A 25,058-nucleotide genomic window follows, 5' to 3' on the forward strand; every position below is an offset into this window, starting at 1 on the left:
AAGAATGGTAGGTATATAAATTATTTTTATGAATTAGGATTAAATACAATTTTTATTTAGTCAGTGGCTATAATTATTCATAATTACATTTTAAACAGCTTTAAAAATGCCAGAATAACCATAACCTTTTATCGATTAGATAGAATCTAAATTATAAAAATGCTAAATTTAGATTAATTGACAACATACATTTTCACTTCTCCAATGCTTAACTAAAACAACAATTAAGTTTGATAATAAAAGTTATATGAACCACAAATTAAAAATATAAAGTGTAAAAATATTAATTTTCTCATCAATAATCTAAAAGTCTATAAATTATTATTAAGAAATAAATATTATTTATTATAAATGTATAAAATTTATGAGTTAAAAAATAAATACTTTATACTGATCAATAATTAATCATGATCCTTATATTATTTGAGCTACTAATACATTATTTTTTATTAAAATTAAAATGCTATTTATTTTTTATCATCTAGTCAGTATATTTATTAAATGACTTTAAAATTTTGAGGTAATAGAAAATATTTTAATTATTAATTATTAAACAAGTATAAAAAAACTATATGCTGTCATTAATTAAATTCTATAATACATTTTAATATATTATTTATTGATAATTTTTATTAACAGTCAATGCTGGCCTTTATTATGTAACCAGTATTTATCAAATTAAATTTTTTTTAATTTAAAAATGACAGAGTTTAAATTTAAATAAACAAAAAAAAGCTTTTTGATAACTGATTTAAAATTAAATGAAAAAGGTACTTAAGGTACATCATTTTTAATATATAATTTCTTGTATTCAAAATAAAATTTTTGCATGGTTTTTCATATTTTTCTAGAAATTTTTAAAGTTAATGAAATTATTTTAAGTAAATTCTGGATAAAATTATTGTAAAAAAATATTTAGTTTATACAAAATTATATACAATAATATATAATTTTTAATGTATCTATATATATTTTCTTTCTATTATATTTAAAAATATTCAAAGGGAAATTTATATTGAAGATATTTTTTTATTTTATTAACGAAAATAATTATTATTATAAATATTATTTATTTGCCTATTTAATAATTCAATTTTTTTATTCAGCTGGATATTATAAAAAAATCACTTTGGATTATAAAATAACTATCTATGAATAAACAGCTTTTTTGAAGTTGGATCATAAACTGAGCTAGATTATTGAGGTTTTTAAGATAATAAATTTTGTGTTGAATTATAGTTATTAATCTTAATTTTAGTATTTTAAATTTTATTATCATCACTTTCAAATATCAGTTTGTTCATTACTTCAAATGCACTAGTTTAATTTTTTTACCTTTTTAATTAATTTTCGATAATTTTTTTATGATTTAAAAGCTCTTCCTCATCTTGTTTTGATGCTATTATTTAAAAATAAACTATTAAAATACAAGTTAGTATAATAAACTTACTTTATGGTCTTGAGCTAACTCTTGAAGTATTTGGTATTTTTGATTTAGCTAAAAGTTATTTTAATTAATTTTGATTATTTTTTTCTTAAAATCCTGTCGTTAAAGATTAGAATTTATAAGAACTAGCTGCTGTTTAAGGTCTCAACGTAAGAAAATTTTGAGATGAATTCATAGCAAATGAAGATTTCTTTATTCTTCTATGCTATTGTTTGGGATTATTTTAAATCGTTTGTGTACTTGCTTATTTTTCATTAATTTTTTAAGAAGAATTTGATGTAAATATTTAAATTTTTTAAGATTCTTGCAATTAACTTTGGTTTTTAGTATTTTCTTATTACTTTTATGCTAAAAGTTCCTATTTTTATTTTTACTTTTTAGATTAAATGAAATTTAAATCATATTCTTCAAAGTGAGGTTTTGGTGAATCAGAATTTGATTCTTATTTCAAATTATTTAAAGCTAATTTTATTTATTCTTACAAATATTTTTTTGATTCATCTTCTTCCTTTAATATTTTAATATAATCTATTGTTCTTTGAAGTCTTGGACTGTTCACTTTATATTTTCCTTTCTTTAGAAAGAGGTTTAAAATAAAATCGTTATTTTATTTTTGAATCTCTTAGTTCAATTAGCTTGTAATTTGTTGTCCCTTCATTGACAAAGTCTCCATCATGTCTTTTTCTAAAATGCTCATTTAAGCTGATAAATTATTATCTAAAACCTAAAGTTTTATATATTAATTAAATTTAGAAATCAAAGTAAAAAGACATTAAATATTTGTAAATTTTAACTCATTTATCTGTAAAATTATTTTCAAATGTAAAGTTCAAAAATAATTTAATAAAATTTTAAAAAATAAAATAAAATTCTCAAAAATTAATTAATAAATTTTAATTAATTTAAAACATTAATTTTACAAAAATTTTTTCCTATTTAAAATTAAAATTTAAAAAATTAATTGTAAAATAATTTAAAATGTTAATAAAATAAATCACTTCATCGAATTAAATTTCTTAATATCTCAATCTTTCTTATTCTTCTTTGGAAAATTTTGAATACTCATCTTCAAACAAGCTAAACTGATCAGATGAAATACTACTTTTTTTTGCTTTTTAATCTTAGTTTTAGCTTTTATTTTGATTTTGATTTCTGGGACTTGAAAAATTATTTTTTGTTAAATTAATAGACTAGCTTTTCCACAGTTTCTATTTGTTTTTTTCTTTATCAATGTGATAGTCTAAGCTTACTCTTTTAGTTTTTTGCAGACGAGTCTGTTCTTTGTTTTCTTCCAAAAACTTTCTTAGATATAAAATTTTTTTTTGTTCCTCTTCTTCTCCCATAGACATTGTATGAAAAAAATTTTATCTTTTTTGAGTTGCTGAAAAACCCCTTAGTAGTGTAGATTTATTTTTGATAAAATCTTTTTACTTTTTAATTAACTCTTTTTCTTCAAGAGAATTTTCTATTTTAGATCCTTGATGCTGCAATTTTGTATTCCTTTATGTTTATTATCCTTCAAAAGAAGCTTATTTGCTCATTTTTGGTGTAGTCTATGAAGAAGTTGGTCTGCTAAGCTAATTCAAACTTTAATCAAACAAGTTTTCTTCAATTTTATTTGGTTGATTCGTATCAAAATAAGGTATCTTTGAATCTGAACTTCTTTAAGATTATGGATAAAATTTTGAATGATTGGAACTCGTTTATAAAAGTTAATTTAATTCCTCAGTAAAATTACTTTTTCTGTTTTGATGAATAAAAAAATTAGTAGGTGAATTTGTTACACTTAGAGAAAATTTTTTTAATTATGTGCTCTAAGCCAAGCTATTATTCGGAGAATTACTATTTTCTAAAGCTTTAGTTTGCTTATTTTAATTACTGTTATTTATATTTTAAATATTTTTTATGTTTGTAGATTCTGAAGATTTAATTTAGCCACTTTTAATTCTCATGCTAAATATTTCAGATCTTTTTTAATCAATTAAAGATGTCATCGGTCTTAGTTTTTATCTTTTAATAAAATAATAATAAATATTTTTGAAAAAAAGATTGAATTATTTATTTTAGAAAATGATAATTTTAATTTATTCTTTAATACTGTAAACATTACAATTATAATTTATTTATATTTATTTATTCATAAAATATGCTCCCATATTTTTATTTTATAAAAGTTAAAGTAGAAAACTTTCTAAATTTTTAGATAATTAATAATAGTGCAGTGTAGTTTATAGTATTTATGAAATATAATATAATACATGTTGTCGGAAATTTTAGAAGTATAAGATGTCTAAAATGTATCCTTTAAAGTGACTTCTTACTAACGAAGTAACCAGGCAATAGGAAATTATTTGGTAAACTTTTATTTAATTACTTCTTTATCTATTTAATTATCTTATTTTGGAGTCTTAAGTTTAGTATTAACAACTAAAATATTTTCGTTTGTCTTTGAATTTTTATTTTTTGATAAATTTAAAGAGCTTTTAGGAGAAAGAAATTTTTCTTCCAGCACAAATTATTTATCAGGAGTATCTATAATTTTTTTGATCTTAGGCTTTACTTTATAACTTTTTTAATCTAATTATTCTTTCTCTTTGACCTATTTTAAATGCATCTATGTTAAACTATGATATCTATCAGACCTCCATTTTAGTTTTTAACTTGCTTACTGTAAGAATATTTTCTTAGAGTTAGGATCCCAAAGCTAATCTAAAAATTTTTATGCATTAATTTTTATTAGCTTAAATTTTTGGCTTTTTACTTTAGCAGAAAAGCATCTGGTTGATTCATATTAAATAACAGCTTCTTCTCCAAATATTTCTCCTTCTTTCAAGCATGCAATTTCAATATTTTTCTATAAATTCTTGGGTCTACTTTCTTCTAAATTTTCTACTTAAGGTATTTAAAAATTAACTTCCTTTTGAATACTGATTTCACCTCTCTTAATAATATAAATATTTTGGCTTTTATCACCTTCTTTAAAAACATATTCTCCCTTAGCAAATTTATCTTCGTAAAAATTTTAACTTAACTATTTTATATCATGATACTACCATCCTTCTAAAAATTTGAATTCACTCAAGAAATCAGTAATTTTTTCTATTTATTATCTCTAATTTATTAGCAAATATAAAATTTTATGTAATAAAATATTTAAAATTTAATGAATTCTTTAAATAAATACTTTTTCATTGCCTATTATATTCAAGTAATCAGCTTTAGACAAATAGATTAAATGACAATCTTCCTTAGCTTAAACATAGGCTGTCCTTTTGTGAAATTTGCTTAAAATAGACTTTTCTCCAAAAGTTTCGCCTTTAGACAGAAGTTTAATTATTTTAAGATTTGGTATAGAACTTTTAAATAAAGAATGGATTAGTGATTCTCTTCTAAAAGAAGCATCAGCTAATGGAATTTTAAGGATAGAATTTCGTTAGCTTAAAACTGATTTTCTACTAGATAGCTAAGGAGAATTTATAATAGAGTTTTTCTTTGAAGATTGGTTTTTAACAATTTTATCTTCTCTATCTGAAGATATATTTTATTTACTGTCACTATGATTACTACCATCATTGTCATTCCTATTACATAAAAAATAATCTCCTATATTAGGTTATTAATATGCTAATTAACATTTTTTCAAGCTCTAGAAAAGAGTTGTATTAAAATAAATGCATAAAAAATTATAAAATATTTAATTAAAATATTTGAAAATTATTTTTCATGTTTTTTTTTTTTGCACAAATATCTTTTAAATTATTTAATTTTACCATGTTTAAAAAGCTTATCTAAAGTTAGAGAAGCCAGCTCTAGATTTCTACGCCTTCCTGTTAGAGGAGGAAGGAGATTTAGCAGTATCTAGTAAATTATTCATAAGATTTTTTGAAGTAATTTAAGCTAACTTTTATGAAGGAGTAAGAGAATCATCTTCATCCAAAACAAAACAAGATCCTTAAAATATAATGTAAAAGTCATTACCTATTTCATTTTTACGGATAATAAAATCATCTTTTTCAACAAATTTGTATGAAAGAGCATTTATTGCTTCTCTGTATCTTAACTCCTTACATCTCTGCTTAATTATCTAGAAGTATTCCAACTTCTCGAATTCTTGATACAAAAACATTAATTCTTAAAATGATCTTAGATTTTTTGGCTTTTAAAGTATTTTTATAACTTTTTCTTCATCGCTTATACTCTTAGTGTCTTTTGTAGAAATATGTGAGTTTTAATCATTTTGTTATTTGTTTGTTTGAGGGCTTGTCTCCTAATTTTTAGCTTTTCGTGATATACCCATCAATTCGTCCATGCAATATGATTAAACATTTGCTAAGGGTGATCTGCAATGAATTGAAAGACTTTTGTCTCTTTCTTATTATTAAATTAAAGCTCCTACTATCATGAGATTTATTTTATATTTGAAAATTATAAATTTGGTATTTTCCTCGCTGTATATATAAGCAAGCTTATATTATGGTTAAGCTAAACCTACCTCTACTTAGTAATAATTATCTATAAAAAAAATATTTAGTTCTACTAACTTTTTAATAAATTCAATATATTTATTACAAAAATAAAAAATTTTATAGACCTAATTTTAAATTTTTGGACAATAAGGATTAAAATTTTACAAATAGCCACTACTTTATTTAGTTAGGATTATTTGTTTATTTTTTTATTTGCATTAATCAATAATTTGAGTATTAAATTTTGGATTTTTATGAAATATACAAATTAGAATGTCATATACAATTACAATACATTTGATTAACTTTAAATTGAATATTTATTTAAATTAAAACATTTTTGAAACAATTTAACAATTAATTTCAGTTAAATAAAGTATTAGCATGAACACCTTTAACTTCGAAATTTAATCTTTAATTAAAAATTTATTTATACAACTCAGCATATGTTGGTTTCAATTTAATCTATTATATTATATTTTAGTTATTACTATTTGTTTTTAAAGGACTTTGATTAATAGGACGATTTTATTGATTGTTAGTTGATTCTGAGGTCTTCATTTGCTTTTAAGATTCACTTTTGTAGAGTTTGTTGACTGTTTGCTTGTTTATCTTCAGTACTTTTTTACCTGAGCTATTATTAATATTTTAAGGTTATGTCTGAACTTTTTCAGGACTTTATACTCTAGTAAGAGTTTAAGCCCTCATAATTTAAGTAGATGTTTTGTTTAGTTAAGCAATTTAGGAATTTTTATTGCCAAACTTTGAAGTTAATTTAGATGCAGATATATTTTTATTTAGGTTTGATTCGATTATGGCATGGATTGAATCAAATGATAATCTCTTTTAATTGCCTAAGTTTTTTATTTACTATGCTGAATAATTTTAAGATGTATTTGGTCTCTATTTTTTTTATGGTGATTCATTATCCTCTTCTTCTTCACTTGTGTCTTATATTTTATAATGAGCAGATTACCTCATAGAAAGAGTTTGTGTTATTATTCTCTTTGGTTCATATTTTTGTGTGCTCAATTATTCATTATCTAAGAATTTACTTAAATCCTGGTCATCTTTTGATGACTTTTCTTCTTTAAAATTTCTGGCAGAGCTTTCGCTTTTCAGAATTGAACTTTTAAAAGTTTCATGCTTAGATTTTATTTCTTTTAAGAGATCCTCATTATAATTTGATTACTCAGTCATAAGTTTCTTAGAAGCACTCCTTGATAAACTAATATCCTCATAGTTAGAATAAAAAGATTTAGATTTTGATGATTTAAAATTTCTGCTATTTTCTTCTTAATTAATTATAGCCTAGCTATTTTCTGCGTATCTCTACTTAATATCTTAAAAATTTTTATTTTATATTGCAATTATTTATGATTTAATCTTTTCTTTCAAAGGAGAAGATTAATCTTATTCATTATCAGATTCTGAAGATACTTTTATGGCATCTCCTTCTCTATTTTCCTCAGAGTATTAATTATTAAGCTCTGAAAGTAAATAGTTCTTACGAGAAAGCTCAGCCATTTATTTTTTAATTCTTTTTTACTCCTCTTTCCAATCAGATTGGTATTTTTTATCTTATTCTGTTTAGTATAGTTTTGAGTAAAGTTTCTCTCTATCCTCCATTTCTCTAATAAGAGTCTTTTGATCAGATTAAAGTTTATAAATTTCTTCTTTAAGATTATCACATTCTTAAATGATTTGATCGCATTAGATCTTATAGTTGTACGTGTCTTCAAGAAGTAAATCATATCTCTTTTTGAGATCTTCATATCTTTCCTCGCTTAAATCGATAAAATTATTATGCTTGATAGAGAATTATTTTACTAATTCTTCTTAATCTCTAACTAATTTTTAAATTTAATTCTCATATTATAGTTACAATTCCTTTTCTTATTACTTCCTCAAATTCTTTTCATAAGTTAGCTCGTCAGTTAAGAAATCACATTAAGTTTCAACATCTGCTTTTGACTTATTCAGTTTTTCAATTAAAATTTCTATTTTTTTCCCTAAAGCATCATTTTCTTAGCTTAGCATATTCCTTTACTGCTATGAGTGCTCTAAATCTAAATTCAAGGATTTTACTTTATTTTTTAATTCAGAAATTATTCTAATATTCTCTTTTTGTAAATCAGCTTCTTCACCACTTTTACAGTGCTTTAAAATTTCATTAATTACATGAAACTCTGAATCTTCTTACTTAATTATATTCATATCTTATTCTATCTTATTTAATTCTTCCTTGTAAAACTGAACTTATCTTAGCATTGGTTTTTTTACTTCTTCTTCATACTTTGAATGAAATATTAAAAATTCAATAAGTTAAATTTTGAAATTAAAAAATTTAATTAAAAACTTCTTAAATAGTTTATTCAAACATTAAATATAAGCAATTTATTTGTATTAAATTTAATAATTTTAACAGTCATGAAATTAAATATTTAATGATTAATTTAAAAACTATTTTTAAAATATTAAATGAATGATTAATTCAAATGTTTTAAATTAATTCTAGAAAATACAAAAATAAAGAAATTTACCTTAAAAATTAATGAATTAATTTCTCGAGTGTGTCTCTCTTTTAAAATTTTAATGTCTCCTTCGTATTTATCGACAATTTATTATATCTGAGTCTAGTATTATTCTTCTATTTTTTATATTTTTAATTCTTATTGAATGAGGAGTTTGTCTACTTTAAGAAGAGATTCTTATTGGTAATCAAAAAATTGAACTTGAACTAATTCATTTCTGGTGTTAATAATGTTTTTAATTTTATCAAATTCATTTGATAAAAAGTTGTTTTTTTCTTTGTATTTTTCTTCTATCCTGACAACTTTATTAGTTAATTCGATTCTTTATCTTGAGAGTTCATTAACTCTCCTATCTTCTTCTTCCATAATTCTCTGTTCATACCTCTTGCTTAATTCAAGTATTTCTTCCCTCTTTGATTCATCCCATTTCATTTTTTCCCTTTCTAATGAGAACTTTATCTCCTTTAACTCAGTATTCTATTTTTCAATAATTTCATCTTTATCTTTTATTAACTTATCCTTATCAATAATGATAATTCTGTATTCATCTATCTTTTCTTTTAGTCTATCTTATTCTTTTTCTTGAAATTTTAAATTCTTGTTCATTTCTTTTATTTATTCCTCAAAAACTTAGCTTCATTAATAGTTTAAAATATTTTAATTTAGATTTTAGAATAAACAATTTAAGTATGTAATTACTCATCAGATCCTTTGTTTTAAGTTATGACATTCATCTGCTTCATGATGTTTGAGTATTTTAATGCATCTTACTACCTTTACCTTTCCTATCTTTGAAATAATAAAATGAATATTTATTAATAATATGAATGATTTACTGTTAAATTTGTTTCATAAAGTCTATTTCTTTTTGTCTTAATGCCTCAGCTATTTTAATTTTCTCGTTTCTAATAACCTGAAATTCTATGTTGTGCTTGTTTTTAAGTTAAATCATTTCATCTTAATGTTGGTTTTAAAGTCGAATATATTTTTTCAATTCATTTTCTAATTTTCCATTTAAATCAAATATTTCCTTTTTATAACTCGTTTCCATCTTCATCATAGCTTACTCCTTTTACATTCTCTCTTCTCTTTTATTAATTTAATACTAAATTGCATATAATTATTGAAAATAAATATTTACTAATAGTCTCTAGCATTTTTTTGTATTAAGTTATCTAAAATTAAAAATTCATGACGAATTTTATCTGTTTCAAGTTCTTAGTTATGCTGCCTGGCTTCATATTTTTCCTTTTATTCAGCAATATTAAGATTGGCAGCTGCGTACATTTGAGAATAGTGGTGTATTTATTTTTTGAGAGTTTCAATTTCTGATTACTTTTGATCTGTGAGTTGCTCTATTTCTCCTTGGCAGTTTATTATTATCTTTTTATTTTCAATTTCTAATTAATCACACTTACAAGAAATTTCTTCATATTTTTATTTGTATAATTTGATGTCATTCTCTAACTGCTCATAATAATCATTCCTTTTTGTGAGTTCATCTTTCAGCTGTTGTATAGTTTTACCTAGCATACTTATCTTTAAAGAGTAGTTTTTGGGAGATAGCTTTTCTGAACCTAATTCTTAAATGTGCTTCAGTAATTCCTGATTTGTCATTTCAATTTCAGGGTTTCTATATTATTTCTATTTTTCCTTCTATTCTTCTAGTTCTTAAGATTCCTTGATATTTTGTTACTACACTAATAACCTTAAATGAACAGTGCGTTTCATTATATCCATCTCAGTTTAAAGCTTTCTCTTTTGATTTTCAGAAAAGAGAAGATTTTATTCTAACTCTAATATTATCTTTTGATACTATTAAATAAAAATTAATTAGCACCATTTGAATATATTCACAGTTTATGATATCATTAAGATAAATAAATATGTTGTACTTTTTTAACTTCATATGGAGTCTTTAAATTGCTATCTAATTTGACTTACAGCTATCTATTTTCAGATTCAAGCTTTTTAACTTTGTCTTAAAGATCTAACTTATCCAAAGTCAGTTAAGAGTATTTTTCTTGATGTTCTCTAACGTAATTTTGAAGAGATATCTCATATTTCTAATGTATAATTAAACAACAATAAGAATCAATCTTTTATTGTAAATTTTAATTACTCTAGTCAATTCATCAATATGAGATTATTTGATTTATCTATTTTAGTTGACTGTTTAATTTATTTCAGTATGAAAAAAGTTTCCATGATTTGCTTATGACTCAGTTGAATATCTCACACATTAGTTATCTATCATTGGAAGTCTACTACTTTTTAATTATTTTAATTTAGTTTCATAAATATCTAAAAATAAATTATTCTATTAAATATACGAAAGCAAAATTAATTCAATTTAATTAATTAAATATTATTTGTTTTTCATTTATTCATATATTTCTAAGCTATTTACAAAAAATCTAATAAAGGTTTCTTTGTCTTTTGCTTAAAATAAATAAAGAATGTTCATTTTTGTGGTTAATATGCAATTTTTGAGAGAATTAGCAAAGAGGTATTCCTAAAACAATGTAAAAAGAAATCAATATTATCCAATCATTTTTATTTACAATATCTCAATTCAAAAAATGGCTATATTTTTAAATTTTTATTTTAATTAAGAAAGAATTTTAAAAATTGAAAATAAAATGAAAAATTGACAAACATTTTAAAATAATTATTTCAAATTTTATAAATAGTTTTGATATTAAATTTATTACAAAAATAAGTAACTCATAAAAAACTAAATAAATTTATTTATTTTAAATAATTTATTACAATTAATATGTTTAAAATAACAAATATCGAATCTTTCTTATTTCTTTTTTAATACATGCTCAAATCTAATTTAGGATTAGCTTTTAGGTTTTCATTACTTGTTGAAGCTACTTTTAGGCATACCTGGGTAATGAGAATGGCATGATGTTCTTCTTTTGGGTGGGTTTTCTTAACTTATGCTCTGCATCAAGTTAAGATCACTTTAGTTTAAAATTAAAACAAAAATATATGAACGATTTAATAAGATAAATAAATAAAATTTACATGTTATTTTATGTAAGTATATTCTGAATGCTACTTACAATTTAGTAAACTATGTCATCATGTTCGGCGTGAATTCTTTTTTATTAAAATGCTTATTTTCTATCTATTCTTTCTTTTATTTTTGCTCTTTAGGTCCATTTATCATGCTCATCCTCATTATATATTTCATGCTTTATGTGCTCATTAATATTTTATTCTTGAAATTAAATGAAACTATCATTGGCAACTTTAGATTAAATTTTTGATCCCATTCCTTATCTAATTGCTTTAATTCTTTCTTTTTCTAATTCATCAATATTTTCATTGTTTTCATCTTCATTTTTATTATTCATTTATGTAGATTTTTTAGAATCCTTTTTAATTTTTGTAGGACTAGACTAAATTTTAATAAAAATATATTTCTAAGTATAAAAATAGCTTAAATTGATGTTTACTTCTTCGTCTTCTATTTATTCCTTGATTTCTTCATTGTTTTCATTCTAATTAAGTTCTTAAATTTGCACTTTTTTGTCATCTTAATTTATATTACTGGAGCTTTTTTTTAGCTCTTACTGTAGCTATGAAGAGCTGACATGATCCTAACCAGCAGTTTATTTATTTTTGAAGGAAGTATTTCTTTGAGTTGTAGTTCTTTATATATTTATTAATTAATTTATTTATTTTAAATAATTAGATAAAAATATAAGTTTATAAATAATTACGTCACCCTGATTTGTGGTACATTTTATTGTCTTTTGTCTAACATAGTTTTCTTTCTACTCATTAAATCACACTCCTCTATAATATGATCTGTAGTTAAGCAATTGTAGCAATATAAACCAAATTCTTCATATCTTCTCTCTTAGATAATTCTGTTTTAGTAAATACTCCAAAGTTTCTTTTTAATAAATGTAAATTAAAAAAAATCTTAATTAAATTATTTAAATAAATAAATACATAATCTTAGTCAAAGTTTTTAATTGTATCCAAGAACTTTTATCTTCTGATAATAAAAACTCGAACTGCTGTTTTGCAGAATAAGACTTCTTTAATAAGAGTGCCAGTAACGAATGGATATAACCCAATAAAATTATTTTCCTAATTTATTTTAAAGTTTTATAAAGATTTTTAGAAAAAAATTAAAAGATTATAATGATGTTTACAGTTACTACATGTAGCTTAATACCTTAACCTTTATTGAATTAAGGTAAATCAACTTTAACTTCTATTTAACCCTTGGCAACATAAAATAAGCTAATGTCATCCTCGCTTTCTACATAGGAGGGCTTTCATAAAGTAAATAATAAATTTAAAAATGATTTAAATGATAACAAATGAATTTCACCTCATAAAGTACAGTTTGTTCCATGATATTAACTTCTTCTATTTCATAGCACAAAGCACTAATGAATTAATCAGAAAATTTGTAAGTCCAATCAAAATTTTTAAAGAAGTAGCCATTAATTTCATAAAAGAGCTCTGCTCTTAAATTAGGAGGTAACATTCCTATTATATGCTATTCTGTGTCTAAATCTCTTTCTTTGTCTTCCATCAATTGATATTCAACATAGTGAACGACTCTGTATCTTAATTCTTGATTTACATTTTTATTTCTCATATATCTTTATATAGCTGTGATTTGTTTTCTTTTATTTAATAAATTACACAAGATAAACAAAATTATAAAATGATTTTAATACAAATTTATTACTCTACTTTTTCTTTGCCTTGTGTTATGTTTGAAATAATTTCTATAACTTGGTTAATTGTGTAACCAAACTGTAGAGTAGCTCCAGCCATAATAAAGCATGCATAGATAGTTTCAATGGGATTTTTAGGAGTGACATCACCATAAGCTACAGTGGCCATAGTAGCAAAACTCCAATAGATAGAATAAAGATAGATCCATTTGATTTCTCCATTAATGTTAGCGTAAGGAATACCTTGAATCCAATTAGCACCATAAATATCTAATGTTTAAATACCTACTTGATAGAAGATACAAGCTGCTAAATTTACATTAAAATAAATAAACATTATCAATCTAAATAGCTTGTAAATTGCTAGAGTTCTTCTTCTGAGCTGTAAGAATTGTAGAGCAAATATATCAAACTCCCACATGAAAACAGCCTTTGAGTAAAAAAGTAAATAAGTCAGCCATTTGTAAGAAAAATTAAAATTAAAAGTATCTATAAGTAGACCTAGAATGCTAATGCAGTCCCAAAATAATCTTCCATTATAAATTTATCTAATATAGTTGAATTTAATAACTCTTCTGTCAGCTATTTCTTTACCTCTTATTATAATGCTAATATTGAACTTAAGGATTATTTGTAAGACAAAGCAAGAAAATATCAGTCCTTTAATTGTTTAATCTACTGCTCCTTCAGGCATGACAGTCATTTCATAAAATGACTCTACTATATAAATGATGAACACCAAATAAGTGATCACAAAGATGAAAAACTCAAATACTAAGACAAAAGGATTTCTCAAGCTGAAAATAGGAATTTTACTGTTTGGATCTAGGTGAATAAAAATTTAATTAAAATATTTCATATTAGATTATATATTAAAAAATTCACAAATATCTAAAAATCAATTTTTAATATACTTCCTATGCTTTGCTTGCGGCTAGCTTCATTGCTGCTCTTTCCTATCTTCCTAGAACCGAAAAAAGAATCTGCTTCAATATAGCTTTATTATTCTTAAATGCTATCTAATTTATTGATGTCATATTGCCTATTTATTAAAATCTAATTAGTCCATTCACTTAGCTCAAAGAAAAGAAATTAAAAATATCAAAATGAAATTATTTTATTTGAGCTATTTTAGTATGCTAAAATTCTTACTATTCAAGTAATTTCCTGTTGAGCTACGATTTTTAATCAGACATTTTACAGACTTTATATTTATTAAGGCTATTTATTCTCCAAAAAATCTATTTGGTATGAGTGCTTTTTTGCTTAATAATTTAATATAAACGCTTTTCTTTGATATTAATTTTTTTCCTTTCAAAATCTAAATTTTTAATAAATAATTAAAGTATTGTTTAGGAATTGAATTACTTCTTAGTATTTTAAAATAAAGAAAAATAAAGATTCATATCTGTTTAGTTAATAAAAAGGGAATGTAAAATTCAATTTCAAGTGGAAACTTTATTGTTAAATCCACAGAAATAATTATATTTCAAGCAAGCAATTCATAATTAGTGGTTTTTAAGCCACAAATTCAATAAATTAAAGTAAGCTTTAATAATTTCTAGAGTTTTTTTAAGGTGAGATAAATGAAAAGTAAGATACGAATATATAATTAAGATATATACATATGCATATATTTATTTTTTTTTATTGTTATAAATATAAGTTTAATTACAAATTATTATGTTTGGAATAGCAAAATTTATTATCATTTTACAATGCTAAAGTTTTAGTTTTTTGTTTTTTTTTTTGATAAAGAAAATGTAGAAAAAATTATCATACTTTCAAAGGAGATATTTTTTATTACTTTTTAGTAAATTAATTGAAAAATTAGAGGAAATGGAAAATTTTGTTTTGGAAGAAAAATGTTAAGCTTTTTGTACAGTTGAAGTGAGCATTTTTGAAATGTAAACTAATTTATCAAGGAGCATTCAGCCAACTGTCTTTTAAAATCTAATAAATTAGTAAAAGAATATTTAATCTTTAATTGATAACAAAAATTTTAGATGTTAAATAAAATTTGTATTTTTCTTACAAATTTAGTAGTCGGCCTTTCGAGTGGATTAATTTTCATGATTGTTTTTATCAGGTTTTGTGCGCCTAAGCTTACATCACTACTTATTTTATATTCATTTTTGCATATTTTCTTGAATAGCTCGTTGTCATCTTTACCTTGTTATAGTTAGGGTAAGTGTAAATTTTAGATTGTAGTTGATAAATAAATAATTAAAGTTAGGTTACAACTTTTAATAGCTTTCAAATCTAAAATTTTTCAAATAAATATCCAAAGAATAAATAAAAAATCAAAACAATTAACCAAATTTAATCAAAGAATTTCTAATATTGAAAGAAAATATCTTACCTTTAAAAGGGAAGCGACCCTAAAGTAAAACAAAAAGAAGGACTCCAAGTGCCCAAACATCAGTTGGTTTTCCATAGTAATCCTATTGCTAAACTAGTTCCGGTGACATGTAAGAAGCAGTCCCGCAAAACATATTTAGCTTTTTATCATTAGGTGCTTATATAGAAAATCCAAAATCTATTAACTTGATTTCATTTGTTTCTTCAGAAATCAAAATATTCTCCAGCTTCAAATCTCTGTGAATTACATCGTTTTGATGGCAATAATTAACAGCATTTAAAATTTATCTAAAATAAATATTAAGAAATAAATTATCAAAATAGTGATTTTAATCTGATAAATTTTAGACTCCTAAACACAAACAAAATAGGAATCTTAATTCATTCTTTCCTAAAAATAGATAATTATTATTTAATCAAAAGTTTATTTTAATTACCTAAAAATGGTCTTTGCTTCTGATTCTGGGAGACGGTGGTTCGGCTTTGATTTGAGGAAATGCCTTAAAGAAAGACTGCTTACATACTCCATAACTAAATTCACAGTAGTTCTAGTATCAACAGTCATGAGCAATTATATTATATTTTTATGCTCTAGCTTTTATAAGATGTGCATTTCGCGCTTTACATTATTTCTCTTTTGAGGATCAATCAATCGAAATTTGTCATATATCTTGATAGCAACTATTTTATCTGTTAAAACATCTTTAGCTTTACGAACAACTGCATAGCTTCCCTATCCTATCACTTAGCCTATTTCAAATCTATCTAGATTATTTAGTGTACCTTTAAATGAGCTGCTACTCCCAATAATCCCATCTATTGTTGTGCTTTGCTCTTTGCTACTTGTAATGGTTGGAGTTTTGAAGTTTTTAAATTTAGCGAAATTCATATTTTAGGTTGTAAAAGGCCTAAACAATACGTTTTGAGGATTACTGGTATCATTCATATTGCTATTTTTTGACTCATCTTTCTCTGTTATAGTCTAATTTGTCCTGCTTAGCTCTTTCTATCTTAAGCTTTTTTCTGAATTTACTCTATTTATTTCTTTATTTTTATTTATTTAAAACCTAGTATTAGGATTACTGCTACTTCGAATCATATCTTATTACTGCCCTCTTAATTTATAAACAATTCTTTCTAACTAATCCATTTAGTTTACTGTCCTTTGCAAATGCTTACTATTTAAGGCTCCACTACTAGTTAAATTAGGCTAGCTAGATGAATTTAAGACAATATTCTAATTACTATTAATATAAATACCATTTGAAAAATTGTTAGTAGTTTAATTGAATAGTGCTGCAGGATTTGCAGTATAAAATCCCTTCTAGTTGTAATTATTATTACTATTATTTAAACCTCCACTTATGTTATTCTTCATATTTTAATTTATTGGCATAGCTACGCGTTTAGGAGAATATCTTTTATCGAGACCGACTCTTAATATTTCATCATTATTTCTCTGAAATTTATTTTCATCAAATTTATCAAGTTATTATATAGATTCTGGATCATCTTATAAATAGGCAACATCTCCTAAATCTTCGAGAGTACCTGCAAAATTTAATCTATTTGCAGTTTCTACTAAATTATTTTACTTGATTTTTCTAACTCTAAATATATTTGGAACTTCTTCCTTGCTATAGTTGATATCTTAAGCAGTTTTAACATTTTAAATATTCCCCAGAGCTTTTGAGTTCTATATATTATTATTCTAAAGGTTTAATCCTACGCTAGTTTCCATACAAGTACTGCTTTCTTATTTTGGATTATTGATAATTTAATTATTCGTGTTATAAAAGAATTATTCAGTCTTTTTACTAATCATGTTTTCCTTTTATTTCAAAGTAACTCCATATGCAGTTACATTTCCATTTATATTTGAGTTATTTCCTTGATTTTCTTTAATTTTAAAATCTTCTCTCCTTTACGAATCATAAGTTCCAGCTTTACTCATGCCCATGTTATTACTATTATTATTTGAAGCTTAAGTTTAGCGTATATCTTTATTAATTCTCTACATCAAAAACTGTTAATATCTATTACCAAAATTAGTGCTAGTATTCTTTTAAAAAGTTTATTGCTGCATATATTGAATTTTATTTTCCTCTTCTTTCAGCTTTCTTTATATCTTATCCACCATTCCCTCTACCTGTCTTCTTAAATCACTTTTTTCAGATTTATAATTTCTAACAGTTTCATAATCGAGCTTATAAGCAGGGTTTATTTATGATTATAAGTTTTAATTTTTTTCTTTCCCAATTACATCTAATAAGGCATTGTATTTACTTTTTAAGGAGTTTGGATTAGACTATTTATTTTCTGAGTGCATTCTTTAATATTTTGCATCTTCAAGAGAATTATTATCTATTTCGGTTTTTACTTTTCCCACAACTATCAATTTCTATTTACTAGCACTATTATTTACTTTAAATAATTTTTAATTATAAAATTAAAAAAAATAAAATGTTATAAGTTTATTGTGATTTTAATTTAATATGGTTCGATGGTAGTCAAAAATATTAAAAGATTAATTTTTTGTTAATTAATTATTGCTTTTATTTTGAATTTAAAACATTTAAAATAATATTTCTTATAAAAAAAATAGTAAAATAAGTATTAATGAACATGTTTTTTCTATTTTTCTAACTTCTCATTAAAAAATACTTTCTAATCATAGTATTTGATTTTTTTTCTTTCAAAGCAAATATTTTTCACAATTATTGTTGAAAAAAATATAATTTAGACTTCTGCGCTAGTAAAATACATTGATTAAGAGGAATAAGTTTTTAATAAGTAAAAAATTAACTATATTAATAGATAATCTAACTAACTAACGCCTTTATCAAAATTTATCGATCAAAATAATCACATTACTTTATGTTTTGTTAAATAAAGAAGAGAGGTCTTTTTGGATCTTTTTTAAACTTTTCTATCGATCTGTTACATAATTTTCGTTTCTAGCAGTGTTAGAGTTATTGCTGTCACAATTTAAAGTGTTTATAACTGTGTTACTGCTTGGTATTCTTGAATTAGATGTGTTTTATTTATTTGATATTAATTCATTTAATCTCTCCAAAGAGCTTCCCTTTTTCAATGATTGCAGCTAGCTTTAGCCAGTTTAACTTCCTTATTAAGTTTTTTTATCTGAGTTCCATTTATAACTCATTTTCCCTGCTTATTCCTCCTCTATTAGAGGAGCATTTTAATACCTAATTGAATTAGACCTCGAAGTCATCTTGTAGTCATTCATAGTTATTTGATAGAGGATTTGCTGATCTGAGTTATCTCTAGCTCCTAATTCAAAGATAAAATGTATTATTTTAACTATCTAAACAAAGTTTTTATTGAAAAATATTTTGATTCTAGTTGTATGTATTTCATTTTCCAATAATCAATGCTAGTAAAAAGCAAAGGCTTACCTTAATGATTGTTGATTTTAGTTTAGTATCTCAAAGTTTGAATTGGAGATTCATATCTTGTAAGCATGAGTCGAATAAATAGAAAAATCAACCAACTTTTAATTTTTCAAAACTCGTCAGTGTTATGCTTACTTATTATTGCTGAATATTGTATGGCAATTTCAAATTTATTGGCAGTATCCTTACAAAAGTATGGAGAAGATACTTTGCTTTGAAAAGACTTAAGTAAAGTTGTATTACAATATAATTAAATTAGAAGTAGCTTTTATCCTTCTATTTATTTCTTCTAATAAGTAAAAATTATTACAAGTATTGATAAATATATTTAATTGTAATTATGTACTTATAATTAATATATTAAGGCAAGTAATTATGTAATACAATTATCATAATTATTTTCATTCATATTAAGTTAACCTTAAATTAATTTTGATAGCCTTATTGAATGTAATTTCTTTGATTAGTCCATAATTATCATGTATCAATTACCTGATATTCTAAATTAAATAAGTGATTTAATAATGCTCTACAAATTTTATCATTCATACATCTAAGAAATCAAATTATTTAGTTGTTAATTCTTTATCATTAGTTTAATTTATTTTATTATAAACTAATTTGATTAATTAAGAAATAAATTATTTACCAACCTTTTTTATTCTCAAAAACTAATAAATTATTTGCAACCTTTCAAATTTATTAACTAATTTTTCTTTTAGTATATCAAAATAAACAAATAAAGAGATATTACAATCCACTTACACCCTCATATATTGATTACTTTAATTGTAAATATTTCTTTAATTACTTCTTTTTCTTTGTATTTATCATATTTGCCAATTTTTTGATATTTCTAAATAAATAAAATGCAAATTTTAAAAGCTAAAAATAATTATGTTAAAATTCCCTAAAAATTAATTAATTAAATCATTAAAAAACGTAATTTTTTATTCTAAATTAGATCATTTTTCTTTTTTTCAATAATTTTAATATTAAAGTTATTTCTTTACACAAGAGAGTAAAATATAAATTTATAATAAACAAAATAAAGCAATACAATACAATACAATTCAAACTCATTAAAAAATTTATATTTATTAAATAATTATTTTATTCAATAAAACGAATCTTTTTAATAATAAATTAAAAAAATATTTATTTATAAATTTGTATCAAAATACTAAAATTATTTTTTATCTATCTTAAATTCGAAAACAATCTCACATAAAAATTTATTTTTAATCAATTTTAAGTTTTATGATTCATAAATACTTTTGTAGTTAGTATTTTAAAAGTTAATTCTAATCCTAAAAATATAATTTCTTTATGCTTTTTAAAAAGATTAAAGTGGTTAATTAAACCATCAACTTTTCTTTTTCTTTAAAGAATAAATATATACCTTTAGTTTTTTTATTAGATATAATGTTACAACATCAATAAACTAAGCATTTTGCCTAATCATTTATTATATCAATTTTTAAGCAAATTATTTTTTATCAATTTGCAAAACATATTTTTAATAAAAAACAAAATTTTGAAAGATTATGGTAGATTTATATATCAAAAATACATAAATATACTAAATAAATCTTGTTTTTTATAAACATTTTTCTTTATTACTGATTATCTTTAAAATAATAAAATAAGTAAAATTTAGAAGATTAAGAAATAAATTTTATAGGATTATTTTTTTAATTTAAAAAAAATATTATTTTGATTTAATAAGATAAATATTTATTTATTTACATATTTTTTATAATTGATACAAATAGAAATCTATTTATAAAAAATACAAAAAAAAGATAGAATTAATATTTACTCTCATATGCAAAATTTAAATTTAATATTGAAGTAATAAAGCAAATAAATCTCCAATAATTAAAAGAATTTAATATATATTTTGTTAATAATTATTTTATAATTAAATATTCATCTATTTATTTTAGTTAAAATTTTTTATAATGGGTGATCGAATTATTAGATTTTAGTAGGTAATTTATTGAAAACTCATACTAGGATAGCAATGCTTCCAAAAATAACTAAAAATGATCCTATTAAGCTAGTTAGATAAATTTATTCATTAAAAAGGAAAATATCAACAAAAAATGACATGATAACCTAAGTGTAAGATAAAGGAGTAATTATAGAGGCTTATTCTAGAGTATAAGAGCGAGACTAAAACATCTAGGCAATGAACCCACTTAGACCTATGATAGTTATCAAAATAAAATAGAATTGGTTCACTTTAAATTCATTAAACGGACTTTATAACTATGCTAAACCGCTAAATAAGGGTGTAATATAATGACTGAACATAAGAAGCTAAGCATTATTAATTTTCATTTAGAACTGCACTTTTCTTTATATAACCAATACAAAAGACATAAAAAAACTACTTAGCAAGCCTAATAAACAACCTAAAAGTTGATTTCTTCCTTCGATTTCAACAGTCTTAGAATTAAACAAAAAAGCTGGTCTTACTACTAATACAATTCCTATGAAGCTTAATAGACTATAAAATATTTGTTTTTTAGTTAATTTTTCTCCTAGATAAGGGACTGATAAAAAGCATGTGAAAAGAGGAGTTGTATTTGTAACTACGACTGCATCAGATAAAGTTAGCAGTTTATAACTCGTGAATGCTAAAAGCATGACAATTGCCCCTAGAATTCCTCTTAGTGCCATTAATTTGAGCTCTGTATAATTTTTAGGGAAAATAGGAATATTTTGGATATAGCAAAATAGGTAATTTAATATAATTCCAATGCACATTCTCCCTTAAATAATCTAAAAAGTAGAATATCCCTTTCTCATCAATCCTACACAAGTAAACATAACAATAAAGAATACATTTCCAGCAATTGCATAAAGAATTGCCATTTTCCTGCCTTTCTGCTACTCTTAGTTTAAAATCTTTTAACTTATTTAAGCAAAAGATAAAAATAAATTCTGTATCATTAGCTTTTTTTATATTGAAAAAATTTATTAAATTTAAGAAATATTTATGATTGAATTAATTATAACATTTCAGTAGTTAATTTAAAGTTTTTCACAAAAGGTCCAGGCACATGCAAAATCAACCAAATTAATTATTTGTATATTTATATTTAATGTAAACTAAAAAGGTTTAATTAAAAAAGATATCAATAAATCTAATTTGTAAATTTATCGCTTGTATAAAAATAAATAAATAAATACTTAATATAAACCATTGTTTTTTTCATAATAAATATTCTTTCAAAATAAATAGTTAAAATAGGGAATAACAATTTCAACATTAATTATTTCATATATCAAATAAATTATTTAACTAAATTTAGATTACTTAAAAATATATCATGCTATTTTTTTGCATTAAAAGTTAGTAGAATAACCATAAATCTTAAATGCATAATACGCTAAAAGTATAAAATTAAATATATTGAGTGTTGATAAATCATTTTTATTTAAATCTACAGATTAAAATTTAGAGTAAACTATTACATATTTAGATATATTGTTTCCAAGTGTCTTTCATTTTTTATCTGGCTACACATTTTTATGCTAATCAAGTATTTAGATGTGTAAATTAATTAATTTATTTTTTTGCTTTTCCATTAAATTGAATTTTGTATTTATTTTTCAAAATCAATCAAAGTCAACAAACAAAGAAATAAATTTTTACAAATATATAAAGCCTACAAAAAATGATATTATAATTCAATATTCTATTTCAATAATGTAAGAATAAAATAATAAAAAAAGTAAAAATGAATTATCTTTAATCAAATAAAATCATTATTATGTTTTAATTTAATAGAGAGAATTTTTAAAATGTAGTTTGAAAGATTAAATTAACATTTTTAGTTTTAAAAATTTATGCTTATTATTTAATTAAAATATAGACATGTTTTATAGCAAATATGTGTATTTTTAAATTTCATCATAAATAAATTAATAAATAATGAAAATATTCTTTATTATATCTTGAAATAGTTTTTGAGAATTTCATGTATTAAAATTCAATAAAAATAATAAATTAAAAATTAAAATTATTCTTTTGTAATTAGTAGAAGTTATAGTGAGGATTATTAGAGCATAAATAAAAGACATTTTTATTGTTTTTAATGGGGAAAATATGAATTATTAATTAATTACTTATGTAATTAAACATCTTAAAATATACCAAAAAGTATGCTTTTTGTTTAAAAAAAAATTAATTATTTTATTCATGCTCCACTCTCTGTAAAAATTAAATTGAAAATATTGAAAACACATCAATAATATTTTGTTTAATTTGGATATTTTGATTAAAATAAAAATTTTTCATTTATTGAGCAAATATTTTTAAAATAACAAGAGAATTAAGAATAAATAATTAAAATTTAACTGTTTTTTTGAAAAAAAATATTTATGTAAAGCATAAAAATTTTAGTAATTAAACAAATATCATCCTATGTAAAGCAAAATATAAATGATTTTGTTTTTTTGAACATTCTTCTTAAAAAATACAAATTTTAACCGTTAAAAATAATTTTATTTTTTTGACAAAAATTAAATTTATAATTAATTCAATCATTTTAATTCTAAAATTATAAAATTTATTGTATTTCATAATTTAATTGAAAGGAATTTATCATCAAAAATAAATATTAAATATTATTTTTTAATTAAATTTTGTCAGAAAATCTTCTCAAAAATATGTTTCATAAAAATTATACAAATATAATCTTTTTATTAATTATTTAGTTCATTAAAAAATTATTTAAATTTTAATATCATTAATCAAAATCTATCTTAAAATAATAAAGAATTTAAATAAAAATGTCATAAAAATAATTGCTAAAGTAACATTTTTTTAATCAAATGATAATGAATGACAATTAAAAATAAATTATACAAACTTCTATAATTTATGATTAAAATTTCAAGATTTTTCTTTTTCTAATTTTTATTAAAATTCTTGTTTGTTGTAAAATGTGGCTCCAGTGTTCATAAGGTAATCCCAAAGAGTCAAAAGTTCACTGAAGTGAATTTTAGTTTTTGAGTGATGGAGGTTATGGTGGGCCGATGTGTTGATGAATAGTTTTGGAAGAGTATTTTCTATGAAGTCAAATGTGTATCCACAGTGAAGGTAAATATTTAAAACTATAAAGAAAAGGATAACACTTCCATGAAGCCATGTGCAGAGCTTAAATTGATTGGCTATTTCGAGTTAATCAAATAATAAGGGACCAAAAGTAAGGACAGATTCAAATGGTGATACTCCAAAAGAAGCAAAGCATGAAGGATCAAAGAAAGAGTGGTGATTTCTGTGGAAATACCAGAATGTACGAGTATGTAAAAGGCGATGTTTCCAATAAGTGTGGAAGTCAACTAATAAGAAGAAAAATACCATAAACAGAGTGTTTAAAATGATAGAGTCTCCTACAAAACTCTCTTTTAAATCCATGGTATAAGCTGTCAATTCACCATTAAGATATCTTTAGACAGGCCATGCTGCCAAAAGAGAGACTACCCAATAGCAGCGAGTAGTTTCAAAAATTTCTTTTAAATATTGAGTGGGTTTTGGAGGATCTTATATACGCTTACCAAATATTTTACAGAATAATGTCACTAATCCAGCAAATGGCATAAGCACAAGGTTGAGACCTATATAGAGTTTAAAGAAAACTTCATACCATTATAAAGGATTTTTAGATATTAAGCCTAAGGCGAAACCTCCAAAGACTATAGATTGATCAATTATAAAACCTACTTTTGGTGTTATAACAAAACCCATTACTTTTGAGAAACTTTTGATAATTAAATTTTGTTTGCTAATCAAATTAAATAATATTATAAATAATATGTAAATCTAGATAATCACTTCAGAATTTAAAGAGCATCAAGCTCCAAAAACAGCTGCTTCACTGAAAAAAAAATAAAATTAAATAAAATTTTTCTCCCCAGAAACATTTAATTGATTGATTTGTTAATTTGTTTAATAATATTATTTAAAAATATTGTTTATTTTGTTTAATATTATTAATTCAAAGGAGAAAAGATTGTTTGAAAATTTTAAATTACTGTCATAAACAAATAAATGACATCACTTTGCATAAACACCCTTTAAACAACCTTAATCGAATTAAATT

General features: G+C 22.6%; 6 protein-coding genes across 6 annotated transcripts; all 6 read right to left on the reverse strand. All coding sequences in view use genetic code 6, as the record gives it.

Annotated features, from left to right (window-relative positions):
- Positions 1-1,124: 1,124 nt before the first annotated feature.
- Positions 1,125-5,849, reverse strand: TTHERM_00438830 (cyclic nucleotide-binding domain protein; the record flags this gene model as incomplete). The annotated part of the gene is made up of 6 exons (XM_001017780.2): positions 1,125-1,399; positions 1,451-2,171; positions 2,446-3,457; positions 3,706-4,559; positions 4,632-5,028; positions 5,218-5,849. The coding sequence occupies 6 exons, from the start codon at positions 5,847-5,849 to the stop codon at positions 1,125-1,127; spliced, it is 3,891 nt and encodes a 1,296-aa protein (XP_001017780.2).
- A 427-nt stretch (positions 5,850-6,276) lies between these two features.
- Positions 6,277-10,704, reverse strand: TTHERM_000438818 (cyclic nucleotide-binding domain protein; the record flags this gene model as incomplete). The annotated part of the gene is made up of 7 exons (XM_012798054.1): positions 6,277-8,208; positions 8,457-9,081; positions 9,147-9,236; positions 9,284-9,535; positions 9,589-10,262; positions 10,343-10,513; positions 10,570-10,704. 7 exons carry the CDS (start codon positions 10,702-10,704, stop codon positions 6,277-6,279), a joined length of 3,879 nt encoding a protein of 1,292 aa, XP_012653508.1.
- A 712-nt stretch (positions 10,705-11,416) lies between these two features.
- TTHERM_000438819 (cyclic nucleotide-binding domain protein) lies at positions 11,417-14,358 on the reverse strand (the record flags this gene model as incomplete). The annotated part of the gene is made up of 9 exons (XM_012798055.1): positions 11,417-11,860; positions 11,918-12,113; positions 12,185-12,360; positions 12,420-12,560; positions 12,626-12,748; positions 12,808-13,108; positions 13,174-13,987; positions 14,077-14,204; positions 14,315-14,358. 9 exons carry the CDS (start codon positions 14,356-14,358, stop codon positions 11,417-11,419), a joined length of 2,367 nt encoding a protein of 788 aa, XP_012653509.1.
- A 724-nt stretch (positions 14,359-15,082) lies between these two features.
- Positions 15,083-19,009, reverse strand: TTHERM_00438820 (Serine/Threonine kinase domain protein; the record flags this gene model as incomplete). The annotated part of the gene is made up of 6 exons (XM_001017779.2): positions 15,083-15,115; positions 15,198-15,334; positions 15,525-15,811; positions 15,961-17,947; positions 18,398-18,817; positions 18,943-19,009. 6 exons carry the CDS (start codon positions 19,007-19,009, stop codon positions 15,083-15,085), a joined length of 2,931 nt encoding a protein of 976 aa, XP_001017779.2.
- A 1,940-nt stretch (positions 19,010-20,949) lies between these two features.
- On the reverse strand, positions 20,950-21,822 carry TTHERM_00438810 (integral membrane protein DUF6 containing protein; the record flags this gene model as incomplete). Its single annotated transcript, XM_001017778.2, has 2 exons — positions 20,950-21,149; positions 21,339-21,822. The coding sequence occupies 2 exons, from the start codon at positions 21,820-21,822 to the stop codon at positions 20,950-20,952; spliced, it is 684 nt and encodes a 227-aa protein (XP_001017778.2).
- Positions 21,823-23,848: 2,026 nt separating this feature from the next.
- On the reverse strand, positions 23,849-24,703 carry TTHERM_00438800 (sterol desaturase; the record flags this gene model as incomplete). The annotated part of the gene is made up of 1 exon (XM_001017777.1): positions 23,849-24,703. The coding sequence occupies one exon, from the start codon at positions 24,701-24,703 to the stop codon at positions 23,849-23,851; it is 855 nt and encodes a 284-aa protein (XP_001017777.1).
- Positions 24,704-25,058: the final 355 nt, after the last annotated feature.

Source organism: Tetrahymena thermophila (assembly GCF_000189635.1).
Source record: "Tetrahymena thermophila SB210 genomic scaffold scf_8254607, whole genome shotgun sequence".
NCBI classification, from domain to species: Eukaryota; Ciliophora; class Oligohymenophorea; order Hymenostomatida; family Tetrahymenidae; genus Tetrahymena; species Tetrahymena thermophila.